The following is a 26,133-nucleotide window of genomic DNA, read 5'->3' on the forward strand; positions in this document are numbered from 1 at the left end:
GCATCCAGGCCCAGCTCCAGGAGAAGAGACAGGTGCTGGGGGCGGGAGTCCCGGGGGGGAGAGAGGAGGGGACCGGGCTGAGGGGATCTCGGGGTGACCCCATCTCTCCCAGCAGGTGCATGAGCTGTACAGGGATGTGCTGGTCGGTGGGGGCAGGGGATCTTGGGGGACAGGGATCTCGGGGTGACCCTGTCTCTCCCGGCAGGCACAGGAGCTGTACGGGGACGGGGCCACCCACTACGTGCTGCTGACCATGCTACACCCTCGCTACACGCCCCACAGTGAGACCCACAGATCCCCCTGTGCCTCTGCTACATGCCCCATGGTGAGACCCTCCTGTACCCCAGCTGTGTGCTTCCAACCATGCTGCACCCCTTTTACATGCCCCATGTTGAGACCAGACCTTTAGGTGCCCTAGATCCCGCATAGCTCCCTGTACCACATAGCCCGCAGAACCCCAGCTACACACCCCACTGTGAGTGACCCCCCAGCCTGTACCCCCTGAAACCTCCATAGCCCCTTCTACATACCCCACAGTGAAAGACCCATATAGCCCCCATAATGCCCCATAGGCCACTACTGTGTTCCCTGCGGTAAGTGCGCCCCCCCCACCCCTCCAGGTCTGCAGTCCCCGCCCCAAGGAAAGTGTGGGCCCCTTACTGAATGAGGGAGGCAACCTAGTGACAGAGGATGTGGAAAAAGCTAATGTACTCAATGCTTTTTTTGCCTCTGTTTTCACTAACAAGGTCAGTTCCCAGACTGCTGCACTGGTCATCACAAAATGGGGAAGAGATGGCCAGCCCTCTGTGGAGATAGAGGTGGTTAGGGACTATTTAGAAAAGCTGGACGTGCACAAGTGCATGGGGCCGGACGAGTTGCATCCGAGAGTGCTGAAGGAATTGGCGGCTGTGATTGCAGAGCCATTGGCCATTATCTTTGAAAACTCGTGGCGAACCGGGGAAGTCCCGGATGACTGGAAAAAGGCTAATGTAGTGCCAATCTTTAAAAAAGGGAAGAAGGAGGATCCTGGGAACTACAGGCCAGTCAGCCTCACCTCAGTCCCTGGAAAAATCATGGAGCAGGTCCTCAAAGAATCAATCTTGAAGTACTTGCATGAGAAGAAAGTGATCAGGAACAGCCAGCATGGATTCACCAAGGGAAGGTCATGCCTGACTAATCTAATCGCCTTTTATCATGAGATTACTGGTTCTGTGGATGAAGGGAAAGCAGTGGATGTATTGTTTCTTGACTTTAGCAAAGCTTTTGACACGGTCTCCCACAGTATTCTTGTCAGCAAGTTAAGGAAGTATGGGCTGGATGAATGCACTATAAGGTGGGTAGAAAGCTGGCTAGATTGTCGGGCTCAACGGGTAGTGATCAATGGCTCCATGTCTAGTTGGCAGCCGGTGTCAAGTGGAGTGCCCCAGGGGTCGGTCCTGGGGCCGGTTTTGTTCAATATCTTCATAAATGATCTGGAGGATGGTGTGGCTTGCACTCTCAGCAAATTTGCGGACGATACTAAACTGGGAGGAGTGGTAGATACGCTGGAGGGGAGGGATAGGATACAGAAGGACCTAGACAAATTGGAGGATTGGGCCAAAAGAAATCTGATGAGGTTCAATAAGGATAAGTGCAGGGTCCTGCACTTAGGACGGAAGAATCCAATGCACCGCTACAGACTAGGGACCGAATGGCTAGGCAGCAGTTCTGCGGAAAAGGACCTGGGGTGACAGTGGACGAGAAGCTGGATATGAGTCAGCAGTGTGCCCTTGTTGTCAAGAAGGCCAATGGCATTTTGGGATGTATAAGTAGGGGCATAGCGAGCAGATCGAGGGACGTGATCGTCCCCCTCTATTCGACATTGGTGAGGCCTCATCTGGAGTAGTGTGTCCAGTTTTGGGCCCCACACTACAAGAAGGATGTGGATAAATTGGAGAGAGTCCAGCGAAGGGCAACAAAAATGATTAGGGGTCTAGAACACATGACTTATGAGGAGAGGCTGAGGGAGCTGGGATTGTTTAGCCTGCAGAAGAGAAGAATGAGGGGGGATTTGATAGCTGCTTTCAAAAGCAGGGGTCGGAGGGGGACGGACGCCGGGCACTGGAGGCCAGCCTGAGCTCTGGGGTCGTCTGCTCCCTCACGGCCTACGTGGAGCGGGGGCAGCTGGTGAGGTGGGATGTCCCGCTGGCAGGTAACCCCCAAAGCGGCTGGGGCTCCTGGCGCCAGGGGGGACCCAGCATGTGGGGGGAACTCGGGTAGGAGGGGGAACCTGGCACTGGGGGCGGTATGGGGAGGTGGGGGAAACCTGGCGCCAGGGAGGGATCCCAGCACAGGGGGATCCCAGTGTAAGAGGGGGGGACCCAGAAGGGGCATGCGCAGGCATCATGTTTATGGGGTAATGTCCCTTTGCCCCTCTCCCTGCCCCCCTGAGTCCCGGGGGCTGTGCTGCCCCCTCCCTCCTCCAGGGTGACGGCGACCACAATCCCCATACCTCCGGGGCATGGGGAGAGCAGGGGCACTAGCATGGTGAGACGGGGAGTAGCACCGCCCCCCACCCCAGCCGGAAGAGAGGGGTCTGTGCCAGACAGACAGACAGAAGTAGACAGGCATGCGGATACCCAGAGTCAGACAGGGACAGAGACCGAGAATCAGCCGACAGACCCAGACGGGGACAGGACGGAGAGACGCAGAGAGAGAAACAGACCCAGTCAGACAGACAGACCGACCCGGGCAGATGCAGGGACAGGAGGGGCGGGCACATTGCTGTCATGAGCAGACCTGGCTAGTAGGGGCCTCTCGCCCCCCAGCATCCTGCCCTCATCCATGGAGTGCAGCACCCACCCCTGCATCCCTTGGGGCTGGAGGAGGGGTCCTGGCTGGGGGGAGAAGAATGGGGCTGTGTGGACTGGATCTGGGGGTCACAGCCAGGGGGGAAGGGGCAAGAGCTGGAGATCCTGGCTGTGATGGAGCTGCGGGGAGAGGAGGATGGGGCTGGGTGTGGGGGAGTCCCAGCTCGGGGAAAGGGGCTGGGGGGTATGGAGGAGGGGTCCCAGCGGTGCGTTGGCTCTAAGTGTCTCAGGGGGGACGGAATTCTCTTCCCTCCCTTTGCTTCTCTGGGTCTGTTTTCGTGTCCGTCTGTCTCTGTGACTGTCCATCTACTCGCTAAATTTCGATTTCATCATGGACTATGTCATAAATATAAAGGGAAGGGTAAACCCCTTTGAAATCCCTCCTGGCCAGGGGAAAGCTCCTCTCACCTGTAAAGGGTTAAGAAGCTAAAGGTAACCTCGCTGGCACCTGACCAAAATGACCAATGAGGAGACAAGATACTTTCAAAAGCTGGGAGGAGGGAGAGAAACAAAGGGTCTGGGTCTGTCTGTATGCTGGTCTTTGCCAGGGATAGACCAGGAATGGAGTCTTAGAACTTTTAGTAAGTAATCTAGCTAGGTATGTGTTAGATTATGATTTCTTTAAATGGCTGAGAAAAGAATTGTGCTGAATAGAATAACTATTTCTGTCTGTGTATCTTTTTTGTAACTTAAGGTTTTGCCTAGAGGGGTTCTCTATGTTTTTGAATCTAATTACCCTGTAAGATATCTACCATCCTGATTTTACAGGGGGGATTTCTTTATTTCTATTTACTTCTATTTTCTATTAAAAGTCTTCTTGTAAAAAACTGAATGCTTTTTCATTGTTCTCAGATCCAAGGGTTTGGGTCTGTGGTCACCTATGCAAATTGGTGAGGCTTTTTATCCAACATTTCCCAGGAAAGGGGGGGTGCAAGTGTTGGGAGGATTGTTCATGTTTCTTAAGATCCAAGGGTCTGGGTCTGTAGTCACCTAGGCAAATTGGTGAGGCTTTTTACCAAACCTTGTCCAGGAAGTGGGGTGCAGGGTTTTGGGAAGTATTTTGGGGGGAAAGACGCGTCCAAACAGCTCTTCCCCAGTAACCAGTATTAGTTTGGTGGTGGTAGCGGCCAGTCCAAGGACAACGGGGGGGAATATTTTGTACCTTGGGGAAGTTTTGACCTAAGCTGGTAAAGATAAGCTTAGGAGGTTTTTTCATGCAGGTCCCCACATCTGTACCCTAGAGTTCAGAGTGGGGGAGGAACCTTGACAGACTATATGGAGGTGATAGTCTGGGTCTCCATAGACCCCATCTGCGAGCGGCCGGCGAGCGGAGTGCGCCTGGACGAACCGAACCAGCGCAGCATCTTCGGCCGCTTGTCCCGTGACTTGGCTGCGGCACGTGAGTACCTCTGCCACGCATGCTTGCAGCTCCCAAAGTCCAGCGCCGGCCATCTCCTCCCTTGCAAGCGCCTGTCCTGGCTCCGTGGCCTCCCAAAGCTCAGCCGGGGTGGCTCAACACAAGGGCAGACAGTCCTGCAATCAGGGGGCCCCACCGGAGACGGCACCCCAGAACGGTGAAGGGGGCTGGGAGTCAGGACTCCGGGGGTGGGCAAACGCCAGGGTGATGCTTCATCGGGTTAGAGACCCATATGCCCTGAAGGTCACGGAGCTGTGCAAGTCTTTAAAAACGACATAGAAAACGAAGGAAATTCCTGGGTGAGAAACCTTTGTGTCGCTGAGGGAGGGGGAATTCTTGGCTGTTTTTTTTAGTGTTGTGAAGCAAATTATCTCGAAAGAAAATGAATAAAAAAATAAGGAAACCCCCAGGCAAAAAACTCTGTGAAGGTGGAATTTGGGGTGTGAGTTTGTGTCAGTGAGCTAAGGGGGTGTGTGTGGGGCGGGGATCAGTAGTTTTTCGTAACAGGAATGTCTCTGAGCAGTTTTCTCTGAAATAAAGCCAGAGGGAAATTCCCAGGCAAAAAAACCTTGTGAAGCTGGTTCTGAGCTTGGAGGTTTGTACAGGCGAGTTCAGGGGCAAAAGTCTTTCTTGGCACCTTCTGGTTTATAAACGAAGAAACCCACGAAAGGCAGAAATTTTAAAGTTACCTTAAAACCTGTATTTGGAGAGTCTGGAAATACATAGTGACTGTAGCCCAGATAACTTTAACTCTGCGCCGTAACCCTGGCCCATGCATGGCTATAATATCATATAAACTCTGTAACGTCCCATCCCCTGCTACCCCTTTAGACTCTTGTGTCTCTCTCCGGCCATAGGTCTGTATCGCAGGTTGTAGTGGGGGATAGTCCCGGGGACAGACTGTGTTTGAGAAACACCGTGGGGTTGTGGAATTAATGCCTGGGCAGGAACAGTCACAGGGAGTTGGGTGCCCATCTCGGATTGAAAGTTAATTGTCATCCCATGGGTGCAAGAAGGGGCAGAGTTAAGGATGATTGTGGTGGGGTTAAGGGTGCAGAAGAGCAGGTTAAGGACACCCATAGAGGGACAGAGTTAAGGCCACACAGAGGGTGACCGTTAAGGCTGTTGGCTGTCCCCCAGCCTGGACAGGCCATGTCGCTGTTCTGTACCCACAACCCTGTGCCAGCCCCATCTCCCTGTGTCTCTCCCCAGAGCAGGCACCGGAGGAGTCTCCCTTGCTGAGGCTGGTGTCTCTGCAAAATGCCGACATCTTGTGGAACCTGGACCCCTGGCTGGCTGCTGTGCTGGGGGTGAGCGAGACTGACGCCAGGGGGAGGATACCCAGTGAGGTGAGCGGGGGTGCAGAGGAGAGGGGAGAGATCTGGGGCAGGTGCCATTGATTGGGCCTGTTCTCTGCTCCCAGATGAGATTAGGGGTGACCCATTCGGGGGGGAGTCTGAGGGTGACTGGATTAAAGGACCCCTGAACCTGGAGCCCAGTGGGCGAGACGGGCCCAGATCGGGGGGCTGGGAACCCCCTAACAGGGTCGGAGCATTGGATCGTGGGGGCCCAGGGCCAGATGGAGGAGCCCAAGTTGGGCCCTGTCTCAGGCCATCTCTCTACTCCCTGGACATGGCACTGGGCATCTGGGTAGAAGGTCCACGGTGCTGGAGCGGGGGCGATAGGAACCCTCCGAGTCGGGGTGGGAGGATGGAGTAGGGGGTCCCTTCGGAAGGGGGAGGGCTGGGTGAGGGATGGAGGTCAGGGGAGGGGGCCAGGCTGGGCGCTGACTCAGGCTGTCTCTATCCTGCCCCCCACAGGACGTGACCCCCAGCATCTGGGCCATGGTGCTGGCCATGGTCTGGCTGCACAACTGGGCCGTGGGGTAGCGTGACGAGTCGAGCTGCTGGAGGCCAGGACTGTGGTCTGGGTACAGGACTGAGCAGGTGAGAGGGGTCCTGGTGGGTGGGGGGCAGGGACAGTGTCCAAGGTCTCGACCCTGAGAGTCCCTGCCCCATGGGGCCCCTGAGCCTGGGCCCCAGGAACCTCCATCCTCACGGCCCAGAGCCATGAGCCTGCCCCCCATGTCCTATAGCCCAGCCCCCTTCAGGGCCCTGAGAGCCTGTGCCCCATGGGTCCCCATTCCTGAGATTCCTGCCCCCCAGGGCCCCACAGCCCAGCCCTTGAGAGCCCCCGTCCCCAGCCTCTCCCCATCCCAATCCCAGCACCCTTTCGGGGTTTCCATGCCCCCCTCCCAGCACCTTTACTTCCCAGCTTCCCAACCCCCACACCAGTCCCCCACGTGCTGTGAGCTCTGTTACCTTTGTCCCCAGGCCCTCCCCTCGTTCCCCGGGCAGGTGTCTCTCCAGTGCCCCCCTCTCATTTCAGGGGCCCGGCTGAGCGAGTGCCTGGAAGCCGCCAACGCCCTGCTGGGCTGCAGCGTTGGCCCTGCCATCTTCGGGCTCTGAGCCCCCTCCAGGATCCCCGCACCCACTCCCCAAACTACCCTGGGCATCCAACTGGGAGCCCGAGGGCCAGCAGGGGACATTGGGTGCAGACCCACCTGGGCGGCCTGTGCCCAGCTCGGAGCAAACCCCCAGCTGGGATCCCATCTCTGCCACCAGTTCGGATGCATCTGCCTCCCACTGGCTGAAGAGGAGCGAGGGCTGCCCCCCAGCTCCACCCCACTCTGACCCACTCTTGAGTAACCCCCACGCTGCTCACAGCCGCCGCCTCCTCTCTGCATTGTGGGGGAGTCCTCGGGATCGCCTGCATCAATGTTGCACATCTCTTCGCATTTTACAAATGACTGAGGGGTCCCTCTGTAAACAGCCCCTGGCCCCCACCCCAGAGGTGGCTGCATTGACCTCGCCCTGCATGAGCCATCCAGTGTCAACCTAGTCCCATCTGCATGGAGTTCAGCTACTGGACAGCCAGCCAGACCAACAATATCTTTCCTTGTCCAAACACAACCTCACTTTGTCGTAATGGCAGTTTTCTCTTCGCTGGACAATCCTCAACGCAAACATGAGCACAGTGATTGGCTTAATTCTTCATTTCCTCTCTGCCTAGGTCTAGACTAGAGCTGGTCAGTCATTTTCCAGCTGAACAGTGCTGTGTTGGCAAGTGCAATTCTGTGGTGAAGGCTGAAAGGTGGAATCAGGCAGCAGATGGAGGAAGCTTGCCCCGTGCTGCGTGTTGTGAATCCCTCCCTGTTCACCAGCTGCTGAATTCTCTACCACAGGAAGAAATGCTTCAAAACCTGACCGTCCATCTTGATGGTTAATGCTCACGCTGTGTCCATCCTGGGCAGCACCGGGCCCTTCTCAGGACATCCTGGGACTCTAGCAAATGATGAAAGACCTCAGCTGGTTAATTCCCTGGAAAGAAAGTGCTGTTTTTATCAAGAAACTGCAGGAGCATACGGAAGAAGCAAACAGTTTTCCCACTTCATGTTAACCAGCACTGACCCCCTTTGAACAGTTTTCACCATATGACTCTGTGCTGGGTGGTGTCCCTATTTCAGCCTTTCCATGTCTGAGAAGGCAACTCAGCAAATTCAATTTACAGCCACATTGCGCAGCGACTCCAGGGAAGGATTAAGATACCAGGTAATGGATTAATTGCCTTAAGGCCTGAAGGAATGCTGCCGTGGGACTGAGATTTCCCCAAAGGCCAGACGGAATTCAGAGATCTTAATTCTCACTTCCCGCTATGAATAGTGGAACTTCAATACCAGCAGTGACACCCTGGTCCATTGAAATCAAAGGCGGTTTTGTCTTCGACTTCAACGGGCACAGTATTTCAGCCCATATTACGAGGCTTTTGCAAATTACGAGGCTTTTGCAAATTGAAAATCCCAACCTACTATCCTGTTCCAAACCCAATGAAGTCAGAGGAAAGGCTCTTTCAGAGAGAGCTGGGGAACCAACTCCCATTGAAAACTCCAGCCAGAGTGAGTCTTTCCAGGGGTCTTTAGATAAACTCCATAAGCTGGTAGAAGCTGATTACCTAGCTCCCTTCGGCGCCTTTGGATATCCCAGCTTCCAGCTGACTCCAGTGGACTTTGAAGCAGACCCAGTCTGTATTTCTGAGCCTTTAGATAGATAGATAGATAGATAGATAAAAAATCCACACAAAGAATAACAAAATAAAATCACACAACCGTCTGTACTCCCACGTATGTGACCATAAACAGCCTCATGTACTGTAGCACACCCATTAATGTATGAACCCTCCAGCCTATAATGCCCCATCCGTTCCCGTCTGGTCCTGGCTCCTAGGTCCTCTCCTTGGCTCTGGCTGGGCTTGGCATGCTAGCGACTAGAGCAGGGGACTGGCCCATGGCGTTCCCGGGTTCTGTTTTGGTTCCTGGAGGCAAATGTGGCCTAGTGGGTTGAGTCGGGGGGACTGGGACTCAGGACTTCTGGCTTCTACTGTGGTAAAAGCATCACAGAGAAACCAAGACAAGAAACCGATGTAAACACGCTGAGCATAGCAGGAGTCACCCGTCAGTCTTATGGGGCCCCAGCAGGTCAGAGTCTTTCCAACGCTTCCACCAGCCCAGAAGGTCCTGTCCGTCGATGGGTCCGAGTCAGTTCAAGCTCATCCTTTCAGAGCAAAAGTCCTTTCTTTGTTTCCTCGTTTCTGGAAAAGCCAGCTTGACCCAATGTGTGCGAATCCCCGTGAGGGCGTGGAACTTCTGTTGAGCGGATCAGTCTGCGGTGGGGTGTCTACACTGCATTGTAAACCCAGGCTTGTGGACTCGGTGTTTCCAAGCCCCTGCTTGAGTGTCCACGCTGCATTGGAAGCCTGGGTTTACAATGCTGGGTCTGGGTTAGCTGTGCTAACATGTCTATACTGCACTGTGCAGACCTTCTGACTCGGGTCTGCGGCTTGACCCGCGTCCACACTGCACAATGACAGGGCTTGGACCCGAGTCTCAGTGGGAGTCGGGCTCTGACCCATCCCCCGAGCAGCATCCTAGGACCCTGGGACCCTGAGTGCTTCCTGCGCTGAGTCAGACTGACCTGTGTGCACGCAGAAGGGGGCCTTGGGCTCAGACATGAGTCAGAACCCGGGCATAGGGTGCAGTGTAGACATAGATGGTGAGTTGCTTTGCTTTACTCACTCCTCCCCTGGTATTTTTGGTTCCTGGAGGAGCTGGTATAGCCCTTTCCCATGGATTTATGTAAAATTCCTGGCCCACAATGATACATAAACTTAATACAGTGTGGTCCTCAAAATATTGATGGGGTGCGATATCGAAGACTGGCCTACAGAGAGCATCCCAGTGATGCCCTGGATTGGGGAACATGGGTGCTGAGTTCGATTCTCAGCTCTGTCACTGAATCATAGCGTGATCTTGGGTAAGTCTCTTCATTGCTTTGTGCCTCAGTTTCCCCTTTGAAAAATAGGGATGAGGATGATATTCCCACTTCCAGTTGTGCTATGAGGATAACTCGAAAAATACTTGGGAGTCAGACATGACAGTGCTGGGTGCGGTATAATACCTAGGGTAGATACATGATGGGTAACATCTTGGTCAGTTACTGCAGCAGAAATAGTTCTGAGCAAGAAACTTCACTTATCAAATGTATATTTCACACCTCCTCTTGGAATAAATCCTTTAATCTTTGAGTCAGCGAGAGTAAACCTAGACCATCCCTGACAGGTGTTTGTCCAACCTGGTTTTAAAAACCTCCAGTGACGGGGATTTCACAACCTCCCTTGGAAGCCTGGTCCAGAGCTCGATTACCCTGAGAGAGAGAGAGAGAGATTTCCTAATATCCAACCTGAATCTCCCTTGCTGCAGATTAAGCCCATTGCTGCTTCTCCTCCCTTCAGTAGCAATGGAGAAAAATGGATCACCGTCCTCTTCAGAACAGCCCTTCGCTTATTGGAAGCCTGTTGTCGGGTCCCCCTCAGTCTTCTGGTCTCAAGGCTAAACATGCCCAGTATTTTAACCTTTCCTCACAGGTCAGGTTTTCTAACTCTCTGGTCATTTTTGTTGCTCTCCTCTGGACTCTCTCCAGTGTGTCCACATCTTTCCTTAAGTGTGGTGCCAAGAATCGGACACAGTACCCCAGCTGTGGCCTTGCCAGGGCTGAGCAGAGCAGGACAGTTACCTCCCGCGTCTTACGTACGACCCTCCTGTTAATACAGCCCAGAATGCGACCAGTGCTAGGGCCTGTGTTACACACGAGGGAAGATGAGATGGTCCCATAGTTTCCAAGGCCAGAAGAGACCAGGGAGTCATCCCCTCCAGTCCAGTCCCTATAATGCTGCTTCCCTCTCATTCCTTATCCTTTGCTGCCCTCTGACGACTGCAAGAAGCAACCAGAATTTCATGGAGATCTGCTGTATTGTCCATCTTTTCTCTTTACCGGTTCACTTCCAAATGCTTCCCATTTGTCAGTCAAAACTCCTAAGCAGCAAGGGCTGGTTGGGGTGCTTGGACTGTGGGTGGGATCGCAGCGCCCCAGGCACCCGCTGAGATTTGCCTTTGTATTAAGTCACCAGCAGGGAACACACGTAGGCCCCAATGCTGGTGAGACAGGGCCAATGGGAGGTTGGCCTTTGATCTCAGTGAGGACAGGTTTTGCCCTCACTGTCTATCTAGGTAGGTAAATGCCTCTGAGCACGGTCGTGTCTGAGCACACACAGGGATGAGATGAGTCCAGTGGAGCTACGGCCGGGTCACACCACCTGGGGATCTGCCCAGCGACTCAAATGGAGCGACGACTGATTGTGGGCCAGATCCTCAGCTGGAGCCAGAGTTTAAGGTTGGTATTTTCCAATCCTGACAAGGTGATTTGGACACACAATTCCCATCACATTTAGTTTGAAAACATCAACCTAAGCGTCGTGCTTAGTGCCACACAGGGAGTCTGGGGCAAAGCCAGGAACTGAGCCTGGAGTTCCGAGGGCCAGTCCAATGCCTCCAACACATGCTCAGCCGTCACCGCCACGCTGGGGTCCGTGGGTGAGGGTCTCTGGCCTGTTCTATGCCCAGAACAGACTATATCACAGCGGTCCCTTCTGGCACTGGAACAGCTGGGAACCTATGAGTCTCCTGGCGAAACTGATCCGTGGCTGTTCAAAAGAATCGTTTAGCAAGAAGTGTCCTGCTCCTCAATGAAAATTGCAACCTCTGCTTCTCCCAGATGAACAGCTTTAGGAAGATGATTTGTGGCCAACATTTTCAAATTCGGGGACCTAAAATTAATAATAATAATTAGGCTGGAATTAGGCACCTAAATCCAACTGAATTTCAATGGGATTTGGACATATAGCTTCTATAAAGCTGCTTTCAAAGTGCCAAACTTCGCTCCTGGGCCAGGCTCCTTCGCCTGCGTGCTGCAGACAGGGCAGGAGCAGTGCAGGAGGGGAGCTGCCGGTCACAACTGTGGTGCATTGACTGAGCTCTGGTGGGGGGTGGACTTGGATCGCAGAGGGTCAGGAGGGACAGGAACTGTCAGCGCTGTGTGTTTGGGGCAGAGCAGCAATGACAGCTCCTTGCTGTGATGTATGGGCAGCGTCAGGACGGGCACAACAGGGGTATTGTCAGTCAGGGCTGAGATCCCTCAGCAGAGCTGTCAGGGAGTCAGGGCTGGGACCGCAGGGGGCTGCGGGTCGGGATGGAGGGGCAGCAGCACGGCTGTGTGTGTGAGCCCAGAGATGGAACGGGGTGGGGGAGAAGGGGGCTGTGGGTTAGGACCGAGGACATCGGCAGAGGTAGGGGTTGCAGGCAGGACAGCAATGCCCGTCAGTCACGGAGGCCTAGAAACCCGGAATTGCCTTTTGCTCACTGCCCCTGGGCGGTGATGCCTTTGCTAATCTCGTGGGAAACTGAGGTTTGTTTACATGTCTGTTTCACTGTAGCCCACCCCATCACATTCCCTCACTACCTGAGGGTCTGATGGAATTTATGAAGGGAGAGATCACCTGTCACGGGCACTGGGAATGAACGGCTTGACTCCTTTGGCTTTACCCATCGGGGCTATCTGCATAGAAACAGACTCGTCCCTTCCTTTGTCTAACTTTAATCAATGCCTCTGAGTTTCTGTTCTGATCAGCCCCACGAGACTGCCACCGAGACTGGCATTTCCCGGCAGTGTTGCCATTCTAATGGCCCGCGGCGGGACCCATTAAAGCAACGAGTAACTTTGTTTCTGCTGCTGGCCCGTAATTCCTCGAGAGGGTTGTCAGCTCGCCAGGCCAGGCCCAGCCCTGTGCTGGCCTGAGCCCTTCTCCGAGTGCTCATTAAGACATGCAAAGTTGTAATGACCAGTGTGTCCTCCTGTCGGTCTCCATACATTCACAGACACTGCAAGGCTCATTGGAGAGAGTTCTTTTTAGAAGGAGCTTTGCTAACAGGAATATTTTAATGAGCACAGAATGAAGCAGCCTTTTGGGTTTGTCTGGGTTTTTTTGTTTGTTTTTTTAAATATTTTTGTCCTCAGCAGAGCGTCAGTGAAATTAATGTGTTTCAAATGAAATGGATCCAGGCTGTACCGAAGGTCACCATCACCTCCTGCAGCACCCCTTGCAGCTGAGGGGGGCTTTGCTGGGTGCTGCTTCTGTCTTCCCCCCGGAGATCACGTTGACTTTAAGGCTAGTAGGGACCATCATGATCATCTGGTCTGCCTTCCTGCACATCGCAGACCACAGAACCTCACCCACCCACCGACTCCTGGAATAGACCCCCAACCTCTGGCTGAGTTACTGAAGTCCTCAAATCTTGATTTAAAGACCTCAAGTGACAGACAATCCACCATTTACACTAGTTCAAGCCAGGAAGTGACCCCTGCCCCGCACTGCAGAGGAAGGCGAAAACCCCCCAGGCTCTCTGCCAGTCTGACCTTGGGGAAACCCCCGCAAAAACCTGCATGTTCCCACGTCAACTTTTGAATTAATCACACATGTATCTCTGTTAGTTAACGTCCATTCACCTTAGTTCATAGCACTATCAGGGTGCTCACGGCAAGAGAATCTCTCCTGTCTCATGCCAAGGAGAATAAACACATGCAAAAAAAAAAAAAAAACCCCACAAACATTGATGTAATATCCCCTCTCTTAGGGTTACAGAGTAACAGCCGTGTTAGTCTGTATTCGCAAAAAGAAAAGGAGTACTTGTGGCACCTTAGAGACTAACCAATTTATTTGAGCATGAGCTTTCGTGAGCTACAGCTCACTTCATCAGCTCATGCTCAAATAAATTGGTTAGTCTCTAAGGTGCCACAAGTACTCCTTTTCTCTTAGGGTTAGATTTTCAAAGGGCTTTGAGAGGGATATAGAGGCCCAGCTCCCCTGGAATTTCAGCTGGCCCCTGTGAGCCCCTTTGACAATCCTGGGCTCTATCATTTTCTTCACTAACTTGGTGTTTATATCCTGGGAGACAGTGGCTGGGGAGCTGGGAGCCTGCTGTCTGTTTCCATGCCTAGCACTGACCAACTGGGTGACCCTGAGCAAATCACATGACTCCTCTGTGCCTCGGTTTCCCCATCTGCAAAAGGGGGTTAGCCAAGCTTCTCTTTCTTTGTAAGGACTTTGAACTCAAGAAAATTGCACTGGGTATGTGGGTGTGATGGGGTGTCCACCCCACACAAGCCCTGAGTGGGTTAATGTGGGCTGGGAAGGGCCAATTAACCTTCAATGCTGCACCTGGAGGGAAACCAGGGCTTGATAGGGCCTAATGGCAGTGAAGCCCAGCTGTGGGAGGAGCTGGGTGAGCATTATCAAGCCAGGAAGCCCATGCAGGAATGAGCTGCTGGGAGGCAGAATGTCTGCAGTTGTTCCTTGGAGAGAAAGAGAGTTGGCCTAGGACAAGAAGGAGATCCAGGGGGATAAAGAAGCCCTGGAGTTGTGCCCTGAGCCAGGAAGTCTGACAAGAGATCTAGAGGAGTGAAGTAGCAAAGGGGTGTGGAGGAAGCTCCAAGGGTGAACCCAGGGGAAGGCAAGGAGATAGAGTGCTGGGCTGCAGCAACCGGGTCTGAGACTGAGCAGGCCTAGCGTGCTAGTCAGAGGGTACCTGGGTCCCCCCACCGGCAAAGTGGCCTAGGACCTGGCGTTGGGACAGAAGCTGCCTGAGAAGGCAGATGGACAGCTTGTCGGCTGGGACTGCGTTACCCTGGGGTACCACATCGTGACCTGGCCGGAGGGCTGAGTCACAAGAAGGGAGCACCCTGAGTTATGGGGAAGGGTAGTAATGTAAGCAACTAATGGAAGAGGGCACCACATGGGGAGAGAATTGATTCCCAGACCGAGCCAGGAGGAGGTGTCCCTGCATTGAGTCACTCCCTTCCCAGGGAGATCAGGCTGAGATTTCAAAAGTGCCGAGGGGATTTGGATGTCCACAACCAGCTGAATGGTAGTGAAAGTCTGTGTGTGTCTGTACTAAGGTCAGGGCTAGCTCATGCGCATTTACAGAGATGTCCTGGTCACTCCAATTTATGGTCCCCACACAGCTCTGCAGTATTTTTTGGGCCCTGCCTGCCTGCCTATGGGGGACTGACCCCTTCTTCTAGTCTCCTCCTACCTGAATCAGGTTCAAGTGGAGCTTGCCTTTCTGTGGGCCAGGATCTGGGGAGCCCTTGCCCCTCTGGATGGGGGAGCTGAGAACAGGCAGGCCTGGGGCATGCACCGAGGACACACTGCTGAGAAGGGGGGTGCTTGACACACCAGAAACCCTCCAGCCCTGGGGTGGGGGGAGAGGAACCCCCTCTGAAGTGAATGGGGGCAGTTCACATGCCTCAGAGCTGTGCTTTCAGGCTGTATTGAGCCCTCCTGGGTGTTCTCTTTCAGCTGAGAACCTCTCAGGGAGATGAGTGGGCCACTTCCTACCTCTCTGAGCCCAATCTGCTGCAGATAGATGGGTGGATCCTCTCTCCTTCATTCTCCCCCTGCTTCATACAGTAATGGAGTGCCAGGGTAGCTCTGCCCTAGCCAAGGTTGGGAAGCCCTTCTTGTTAAGTGGATGACTCCAAGTGCTCTAAAATTCACATGCTTATGCAGATTGTGTTAAAACTTGCCCTGGCAGTCCTGGTAGCAACTGCAAACATTGCGAGGCACTTTTATTGCACTAAACCAGTGGTTTTCAGCCTGTGGTCCACAGACCCCTTTGGGGTCCGTAGTCTGTGTAAGATTTCCAGAGGGGTGCATACCTTCCTTGGAAATTTTTTAGGAGTCTGCAATGAATAAAGTTTGAAAGTCACTTCACTATAACCAAAGTATGGGGAGGATCACTGCGGAATCACAGAGCAACCGTGTGGCTGAGGGGAAAGCTCGTGCCCTTCCATAACATTGCGTTCAGCAAAACTCAAACTTTGGGTAAGGTAAAAGCCCATGTCACCTTAACTCTGCCCTCAGTGCATGCTGCCCCTCCCCCATGACCATAATACACACGCTGCCTCTCTGCCTTGTCACGGCAATGGACGGGTATATCTACAGCTGCCTGGCCCTCAGTGCTGAGCCAGGCCCTGTAAAATGTAACCAGACTTTTACAACTATGATGCTTCTCGGGGAGCCCAGGGCTGGGAGTCACCTTGTTACCCCCTGTCTCCAGCACGAGGGAGTCCTTCCTCTCCTGGCTGAGTGAGAGCTCCGGACACAACTGGCCGCTCAGACGCTCTCCTTTGGTCTCCACCAGCCCTGTAGCCTCACAATCGATGCACCCCAGCTCCTGAGTCCCTTCAAAGTGTCCCCTTCTGGTATCCACCCCGATCGCTGGGTTCCTTAGTTTCACCTTACCTCGTCCGCCCCCGGTCCTCTGTCACACAGCACTTGAGTTCAGTCACAGTAAAACAAAAGGGAATTTATTTAAGAAAGAACAGAGATACACACAGAAACAAGTATGTGTGACAGAAGCAAATGGCTACATAGAAAACAAAATCATAAAGCACAAACTAGGGCCTAAGCTTACTCATGGTCACCTTTCCTATCTAATAAAGTAGATTCTCACCCCAAAGTTCAGTCTGTCACAGGGATTGCAGGCCCCACGGAGCTAGGACCTGGTCTTTCATAAAGCACCCCTGCTCGGCCAGGCACCTCCTCAGTGAACGAGTGCAGTCTCTTTCTCCTGTCATGTACGGAATCAGTCTTTTGTCTTTATTCCCAGACAGGGCCGTCCCCTCACTGTTATTTTGTCTTTTTCGCTTCCACGGGGCTTTGATATTTATAGTGTCTTGTCTTTCCATTGATTGTTCTGGATTGGTAGACAATTGAGCGATACATTACATAATAGATGAGCCAGGGAGGGATGACAACTCCCTCCCAGTTAAATGGGCCATCACCGAGACACGATTCCCTGCTGACTAATTCTTACTCCAAGACCATAAGGGCAAAACTTTTAGTACAGCTACATTATTCCCTATATGTACACCTCGCAATAATTGAGTAGCAGTACATTACAAGCTTTCAGTAGACACCTTGGATGCTACCCTTTATGGATAAACATGTTGAAAAAGATGTATTAGTTGTAGTGAGTTTGTCAGTTCTGAGACAGGAGTTGCTTGTAAACAGCAAACTCTTTGCCAGTTGGCACCAAGAGGCCCCTGTGTCGCAACAAACCCTTCGCTGTTGCATGCATGATACCAACTAACCCTATACTTTCCCTACCCGTCATTAAAGCTGCAGACCACTCTCACATCCTATCTCACTGCTGTCAATACCCATTCCAATACAGAATCATTTAGGTCAGTGGTTTTCAAGCTTTTTTTCATTTGCGGACCTCTAAAAATTTTGAATGGAGATGCAAACCCCTTTGGAAACCTTAGACATAGTGTGCAGATCCCAGGTTGAAAACCACTGATTTAGGTTGTGTCAATAGCAGGGTACTGGGGTCATCTTGACCCGGGCAGTGAGGACGTCTCAAGGTTCCTTCCCACCCTGCATTTCTGTGATTCACATAGGAACTTAGAGTGGAGCAACTCCTAGCTTGTCAGCGGCAAGGACATCCTTGGGGTTCACAATGCCTGAGATAGGTACTCAGGCTCCCTGGACAATGAACGGGGAGCTACAGAGCTAAAACTGGGAGTCACAAAAGCCAGCATGCTCTTCAGGCAGGCGCCTAAGGTAGCCCCTGGGAGATGCTAAGCACAGGAGTGTGTCCCAAACCCGCCCCCTCACAAAGTTCAGCACCTAAATCCTGGCTGGAGGGAGGTGCATCCTTCTGACTGGGGCTCTCAGCCCCTCTCTTTGAATCAGACACAGCTGCCCCATAACTCTGAGCCTCAGGGGGTACAGCACTCCCAAGGACATCGGAGACCCTGGATTCAGTCCACCTGCTCTAAAGGCGTGTTCATTATTTACAGTCAATCAATTATGACCCTACTTGGAGTGTAGCTTTTAGAAGGAGACTCCAGCCTTCCTGTAAAGTCTCCAGATGATGGCAACTCCACCACATCCCTTGGTAAATGGTTCAGAGTTGCTCCAAGACAGGGGTAGGCAACGTGTCCGTAGTAAAAATTGTGATGTCCATGGCAACTGGAATCTGGGTTGAATGACTGAAAGACATAACCCTTCCTGCAATGTCTGTCACCAAGTCCAGTAATTTTGTCAGGTGTCCGTCGCACAACATGGTGGTGCTGACCTGTGCTCCAAGAACAATTTGGGGATCTGGAAAACCAACCTTACAGTGAAAGACTCAAGAACCTCAAACTATGTAACTTAACAGGGAGACGGTGAGCAAAGCTTCCACAAAGAGTTGACTAGAAGTACCTACAGGGAGGGTATTGATGGTTGCCAGGGACTCTTCAGTCTCCTACACAAAGGCGAAATGAGAGCCAATGGCTGGCAACAGAAGGGAGACAAATTTGGGCGAGAAAGAAGGGGCACATTTTTAACAGTGAGGGCAATTGGCCATTGGAACAGTTTGTCCAGGGCTGTGGTGGATTCTGGGTCATTTGCAGTCTTTAAATCAGGGCTCGATGCCTCCTTCTAAAAGATCCTCTCTAGCTCCGGGACAAGCCATGGGTGTTGCCAGGGGTGGGCTCGGGCTAGAGGGGGTTCATCTCCTGCCAGATCTGAGTGAGCCTCCCGCTTGGTGAGAGCCCGCTGGCTGCCCAGCAGGAGGACGTGCAGGGAGAGTCCCCGTGGCCAGGTGTGGTGCTTCAGGCAGAGTCCATCCTGAGCGTGCCCAGCGTGCCAGGCCTGTCCCCGGTGTGGGGAGTAAGATGGAGGGAGGGGAAGGGGAGGGGAGGGGGAAGGGGCTGCAGGGGAGGGAGGGAGACAGACACAGCCAGCTGCTGCCATCAGCACTGCCACACGGCTGCCTGTGCTCCCAGCCCCCCACCGCCCTTCCCTTTCCCCCTCCAAACCCCCATCATAGACCCCCCAATTAATCTCTTCCCACAGTGCCCCTCAACCCTTTCCCATAGCCCCCCAACCAACCCTCTGCCATAGACCCCCCAATATCCTGCTGCAGTTCCCAGCCAACACCCCCACCACAGACCCCCATATAACCCCCAACCCTCCCCACAGCTCCTGTTTAAACCCATCGAACCCCCTTTTACCCCATCCCCAAATAAACACATCCACCCACCCCCGGAGAAACACAAACCCCACAAAATCTCCTTCTGCCACATCCCCCACCCACCACACTACACCAACCCCCTTCTCCCCACATATATCCACCTCATGGCACACCCCTCCAACTACACACCCCCAGAAAACGTCACCCTGACAGCACCCCCTCACCCCACCCAGACCTCCCCCCGCCGCTGCTCGTCATTCCCCCCAGCCCCATTGCCTAATAAACCCACCTCTGAAGACCGTCCCTACGCCCCCATCCCCCGCCATCCTCAAACCACTTCCCTCCCCACACCTCCCTCTGTCTTCACCCCAACCCCTCCTGCCACTGCTCCAGCACCCTGACTCTCCCCAGGGCCCTTTTGTGGCCCCCAACACCCAGGTCCATCTACCCTACCCATCAGCCCGAATGCCCCCAGCTCCTGGCTACACCAACTCCCCTCTCCCTTCTTCAGTCGCTCCGGTCCCCTGGGGCTCACCCCGGAACCCCCCACAGGGCCCCTCACCCCTTTACCCTGACATCCAGCATCCTACCTTCACCCGTATGTGGGCTGGGGACCTTTTTCCCCCTCCTTAGCCCTCCCCTTCCTTGTCTCCTTGGGGTGGTCAGAGGTCTGAGCCCCACTCATTGGAATGAGCTGCCCAGCAAATCTGAGAGTGGGGAGAGCCAACAGGCGAGAGCAGGGAGCCGGGCCCAGCCCCACAGCACACTGCTGTAGGGTGAGCGTGGGGCAGGCTGGCTCTCCAACCTCCCTCCCCTTCTTTCTGGGGCCTCATCTCCGCACCAGCCTGGGATAGAGACAGCGACCCCGACACCGGAGAGTGGGGCCTGACCATTTCCCTGAGCTCCCCCAAAGGGTATCTTCACCAGCCCCCTAGGGCGATGGGCCTGAGGGGGGAGTTGCTGGCTGGAAAGCTCCAGCCTCTGCTATGCGGGAGATGTGACTAAAATGATCAGAATGGATTTTTTTAACTTTACAATCTATGTATCTAGGAGCTCCTCTCCCCCCAGGAACAGCGGGTTAATGGGGAAGTGAGAGTCTTGCAGGGTGGAGAGGAGGTGTGTGCGCATGGGCGGGGCGGGGATTGTGAGTCTGGGCCCCTCTCTCTTTCCTCAGCTGAGTAGAAAGGAGCACAGTGCAAACCACCTCCAAAGGTTTTGAAAGAAAACTGAAAACAACAGAACATTTTTTTTTTTTGAGAGAGAGAGAGAGAGAGAGAGAGAGGAAAAAAAAGGTGGGTGAGGTGTTATCTTTGATTGGTCCAACTTCTGTTGGTGGGAGAGACAAGCTTTCATGCTTACACAGAACTCTTCTTCAGTCTGGGAAATGTACTCGGTGTCACAGCTAAGTACAAGGTGGAACAGATAATTTATCATAAATAGTTCACACACATTTCAGGGGACCATTCAAGTTGAAATGTCCCATTTAGTCAGGGATTGGTACTGCTTTGAGCAGGGGGTTGGACTAGATGACCTCCTGAGGTCCCTTCCAACCCTGATATTCTATTATTCTATGATTAACACCTGTCAGGGTCCCTTCCCCACTCTCAACGCTGGGGTACAGATGTGGGGACCCACATGCAAGACCCCCTAAGCTTATTTTTACTAGCTTAGGTTAAAAACTTTCCCAAGGCACAAATTCCACCTTGTCCTTGAACAGTATGCTGCCACCACCAAGTGATTTAGACAAAGAATCAGGGAAAGGACCACTTGGAGTTCCTGTTCCCCCAAAATATCCCCCCCCCCAAGCCCTTACACCCCCTTTCCTAAGGAGGCTTGAGAACAATATCCTAACCAATTGGTACAAAGTGAACACAGACCCAAATCCCTGGATCTTTGGACACTGAAAAAAAAATCAATCAGTTCTTAAAAGAAGATTTTTTTTTTTAAAAAAAAAGGGTAAAAATCCCCTCTGTAAAATCAGGTTGGAAGATAACTTTACAGGGTAACAAAAGATGAACAAAACACAGAGGAACCCCCTCGAGCCTTAGTTTCAAAGTTACAAAACAGGGATAAACTTCCCTCCAGCAAAGGGAAAATTCACAAGTTGAGAGACTGGTTTGGAATGGTTTGGAGGACATGGATTGAAGTCCGGTCCCTCTTAGTCCTAAGAGCGAAGGAACACAGAAACAAAGAACTGAAAACAAAGCCTCCCCCCTGCCCAGATTTGAAAGTATCTTTTGTCCCCATTGGTTCCTTTGGTCAAGTGCCAACCAGGTTCCTCCTTACAGGTAAGGAGGAATTTTAGGCTACCCTTATGGTTATGACACACACACCACCAGTCATGGGAGGGAGGGTGGGAAATGCAACTGTGTGTGTGTAGGGGGGGGGTTAGTTGGTTACAGTTTGTTGTAATAAGCCATAAATCTAGTGTCTCTATTCAGTTAATGATTTTTAGTGTCTTGCAAAGTTATGCATTTAAGTTCCCAGGCTCATCTTTTGACAGGGTTGTGCAGATTTCTTTTGAGAATGAGGACCGAGAGGTCAGATGTAGAGTGAAGGCTTTGTGAAAAGTATCATTAAACAATTAAAATCCACACTCGATGGGGATCACATTCTGAAAGAAATCTTTCCTGAACCCCCACTTCTGGCTTTCAAACAACCCCCCGTCCTTTCCAACCTCACCATCAGAAGCAAGTTCCCCACAGATCAGGACACACCAACTCAAAGCCGCATCAGACCCTGCCAGAACAATAGATGCAAAAGCAGCAGACATATCTCCTCTGCTACAATGAGCAATACTTCCCCCAACACACCTTTCAAGATCCATGGGTCCTATCTGTGCCTATCATGACATGTGGTGTACCTCATCCAGTGAATCAAATGCCCAGACAACAGCTATGTGGGTGAAACCAAACAATCACTATGCTCTCAAATGAACTGACACAGAAAAATGATAAAAGACAAACACTGTATCACCTTTGGGTGAACACTTTTCACCAAGAGATCACTCTATAGCAGTCCTTTGAAATATGTTAACTACTTATGTTAAACAATCTGTTCCACCTTGTATTTAGCTGACACACTGAGTACATTTCCCAGACTATGTATCTGAGATCCTGACTGAGCCTGGAGCTGCTGACACCCCCTTCCCGCCTTTGTCTGAGGTGTGTCCCTCTCTGTCTTCCAGCCATTGCTCTGAGCAATGGGGCTGTGAACAAGAGGCATCTCTCCTCCCCCCCACTACCACCCAGGCTAGAGAGGAGTAGGGGAGGGGAAGGGAAAGGGAAAGGGGTGGTGGCTTCAAACGAGATAGGGGAATGTGGAGCTGACAATCCCCACCTCTTTAGCCCCCCCTCCCCCTTCCATCCATTCCCATGATCCCTTTCCAGTGTTTCTCCCCTCCCTCTGGCCTGACACGCCCCACCCCCCGGAACACTCTCCCTACCCTCAATCCTCTCCCCTACCACCCATCCCCATTTATCAGCAATTCATAGAGTTTAAGGACAGAAGAGACCATCATGTCACATGGTGGCCGTTATTTAATATAACAGCCCAAAACTCACTCCATAACATCTGCTACTGTCCACCTTTCACTATGCAGCACAGAGGTCCTCGTCTCTTCAGTGCTCTCTACTCAGCACTTACACACCGTTACACAGCTTCACCTCCCTTTCCATTGGTCCTTTGGCAACATAACTTCTCCTTTCTTGCCCCTCCACTTTGGCTGCTGTTCATTGGACAGCACAGCTGCACCTGTCCTCTCTGCCCTCTTGTGGCCCTAGACAGCATAACTGCATCTCTCCTCGTTTCTTACCTACTGCTAGGTGTGTGCTGTTTCAAACTAAAGCCACTGGGAACAAAATCGTACAAAAAATGATTGCAACATTCGTGGCTACAAGAGCGCATACAGTGGCAGCAGCTCTCAAAGGCTTAGCAGGGGTTTCCCATCCATCCAGCGCCTTTCTGTTGATGGGGGCTCTGTGTCCAATGGAAATGCACAGATTGAAGCTACCATGACAGATTCCCAGTGGCTCTCCAGGCTGAGATTCTCAGAGGCGTGTAAGGTGATGTGCATCCATCTCCCATTTCAAAGGGATTTGGGTGACTAGCTCTGTCAGGTCCCTTCTGAAATCCCTTCCACAGAGTCGGAGCCCTACAGTTCTCACTGGTGCCCAGCTCCCCGGCCTCTGGCCAAGCCCTGACGTGCTCCCAGTGACTGAGCCAGCACTGCCGTGTTTGGCATCACAGGAGTTCTGCCCATTGGTAGGTGGTCGCCGCTTCCTCTCACCATAAGTTGCCTCACCCTCTGAGGAAAGGGCCCTGTGTGGAGCAGAGCTGCCTGGGGTACCTGGGGCTGACTAGACACTGTAGTCTCAGAACTAGCCCTGTTGGACATTGGGCTTCTTGCAGTTAGTTTTGGGGATGCTCATTGTAACAGGTCCCCTCCCTTTGAACTGCTCTGTGCAGCTGGTGGAAGCAGAGCAGCTGGTGCCCTGCAGGGCCATGAGCAGAGTCCCTCGTCAGTGACCGTTTGACAGACCTGACCCCCGGAATGGCCTCAGTTCTATGGGTGCCCTGGCAAACCCCCAGCTGGGCCTGGACAGTCCCAGTGGACCTGGCGTGTGAATCTACCTCTTTGTTTGCCCAACCTCCCTGCCTCCAAGGGCCCGGTGAGCCTGGAGCTGTTGCTTTCCCGGAGCTGGTCACAGCCGGGTGTAGCCCAGATTAGAGCTATAAAGCTGTTCCTGGTGAAGTGTCCAGAGGTCACTGCTGGGGCCTGGTTGCTTGCCTCTGGCCTCTGTGAGTTCAGTGAAGATGGTTGGTTTGCAGAGGGTTATGACGGTAATATGCACAATTTCAGGGGTGGCAGATTTCCCAGGCTTACATTCCCAACTCTGCTGCACAAGGAGTTACTATTTTTATTGTCCAAACATTTATTTTGATCAAGAATGGCTTTTTTAAAGATCTAAACAATTGGTTACAATTTTGTCTCCATTCTGCCTAGTGCCCATAACTCCATGATGGGAACATGGTTATGGCCACCTCCCTCCCTGGTCCTTCCACTGAGGTGGACAACACTGAGTGCTGAGATTTTCACTAGGACTTTTCAACTTAATTTTAATGGGGGATGATTGCTGAAATCACCCAGACAGCCTGAGGTTTTCAAAGCTAAGTTTTTATCTCAGAGTCTCTGCACGTTTTTGCAAAAGCCACATTTACTGACTGCTTTCCTCAAAGCTTCCTTGACCTCTCTGTTTCTCAGGCTGTAGATGAGGGGGTTTACCAGGGGAGTCAGGACCGTGTAGCAAAGAGAGAGCACTTTGTTTAGGTCTCTCAGTGTATCACGTTTCGGTAGCATGTAGACAATCATTAGGGTTCCATAGAAAATTGTCACCACAATGAGGTGAGAGGAGCAGGTGGAAAAGGCCTTTTGCCTCCCGGTGGTGGAAGGGATTCTCAGGATGGTGGCGATGATGCAGATGTAGGACGTCATGGTTAGCAGGAATGGAGGCAGGATGAATACACAGGCTAGTATGAAATCCACCAATATGAGCTGGTGGGTGTCACTGCAGGAGAGCTCTATCAGTGGGAGGGCATCACAATAGAAATAGTCAATTTCATTTGGGCCACAGAATATTAACTGTGATAGGAATAAGACAAAGATGGTAATACCCAAAAAACCATTTAACCAGGAGCCAGCAGCCAAGTGGAAGGAAAACCTGATATTCATAAGAGTTAAATAGTGCAGGCGTTTACATATCGCTAAATACCGATCATAAGACATCGCTGTTAGGAGACAGCATTCTGTAGCCACCAGAGAACCAAAGAAATACAGTTGTATGATGCAGCCACTGACTGAGATGGTTCTGTCCCCAGTCAGGAGACTGGCCAGCATCTGGGGCACGATGGCTGAGGTGTAGCAGGTCTCTACGCAGGACAAATTCCCCAGGAAGAAGTACATGGGGCTGTGAAGATGCTGGTCAGCCACAACGAGCACCACAATGAGGGTGTTCCCAACCACGGTTGCCATGTAGATCACTAGGAACATCAGGAAGAGAAGAATTTGCAGGTCAGGGAGATCCCCGAATCCCAGGAGGAAGAATTCAGTGATGGCTGTTTGGTTTCTGCAGTCTGCCATTGGTTGAGTCTAGGAACAATAAATCTGTGCGACTGAATTGGAAGGACACAGAGTTAAAAGTTAATCAAATCTCGTGAATTAATCCCATAAACATTCAGAAAATCCCTCCCTCTCCTGGTTACAGGCTGAAATTTTAAGGCTAAGTTTAGATTTCAGAGCAAAGTGCTCGGAAACTGAGTCCGAGGACAGAACATTCCTCTGATGGGGAAGAGGGTTTTCGACATGGATATCAGTGATTACTATAAAAGCCCATTTATCTGATAGCCACATACTGATATTACAGATCAGATCATTTCTCTGTCTATCATATCCTTTCTAGTGACATACCAGAGCTTAACAATGATGCTTAAATGCTATATTTCACTTCTGGCAATGGCCAGAATCATTCCATGTCTTAGGAGTAAAAATCAAACATCAACTAAAATCTTGGACTGAGATTTTTCAATGTGGTCTAGAGCTCTTAGGCAACATCCTGCTGTTAGATTTCTTTCCATTAATTCTAACAATATATCCTGGTATATTCAGCATTTCAGTGCCCTGTAGGAGAAGGAATAATTTTCACCCCCTCACAAGAGATCAGTTCATGCCATAAATAATGAAGTGGAGTAAATTCTCCCTTAGTGCCTGTGGTGGTGATGGGAACGTGGTGAGGGACTGGCAGTGCCTTTTCTGTTTCCCAACAGTAGCTATGTAGCAGTCATAAAATACAGCTCTTTGGAGGGTGGATCTTAAGAAGGTGCAAAACCAGGCTGATGTACAACCCTAACTGGGAAATGACCCTCCCCACTTCATAATGAGTGTGGGATGATAATACAGGAAAGGCACTGGGTGAAAAAAAATGCTTTCCCTAAACTCAAAGTCTAGAAACAATCTGGCATGTGTGATCCGGGCTAGTAAGACTCTATCACCACTCGCCACTCCATTGAAAATTCATGGAAGACCGGAGACATACCAGAAGACTGGAAAAGGGCAAATATAGTACCCATCTGTAAAAAGGGAAATAAGGACAACCCAGGGAATTACAGACCAGTCAGCTTAACTTCTGTGCCCGGAAAGGTAATGGAGCAAATAATTAAGCAATCAGTTTGCAAACACCTAGAAGATAATGAGGTGATAAGTAACAGTCAGCATGGATTTGTCAAGAACAAAGCATGTCAAACCAACCTGATAGCTTTCTTTGACAGGGTAACAAGCCTTGTGGATGGCGGGAAGTGGTAGATGTGGTATATCTTGACTTTAGTAAGGCTTTTGATAC

General features: G+C 51.9%; 1 protein-coding gene across 1 annotated transcript; it reads right to left on the reverse strand.

Moving 5' to 3' along the window:
* Window positions 1-23,921: 23,921 nt before the first annotated feature.
* On the reverse strand, window positions 23,922-24,878 carry LOC144273971 (olfactory receptor 6N1-like). Its single transcript, XM_077832698.1, has one exon. The coding sequence runs from the start codon at window positions 24,876-24,878 to the stop codon at window positions 23,922-23,924; it is 957 nt and encodes a 318-aa protein (XP_077688824.1).
* Window positions 24,879-26,133: the final 1,255 nt, after the last annotated feature.

The sequence above is a fragment of the Eretmochelys imbricata genome, chromosome 14 (genome assembly GCF_965152235.1).
Source record: "Eretmochelys imbricata isolate rEreImb1 chromosome 14, rEreImb1.hap1, whole genome shotgun sequence".
Lineage (NCBI taxonomy): Eukaryota > Metazoa > Chordata > Testudines > Cheloniidae > Eretmochelys > Eretmochelys imbricata.

What these genes read in the sequence shown, in the direction of transcription:
- LOC144273971 (XM_077832698.1), bottom strand. Translation starts at nt 24,878, where the DNA reads ATGGCAGACTGCAGAAACCAAACAGCCATCACTGAATTCTTCCTCCTG.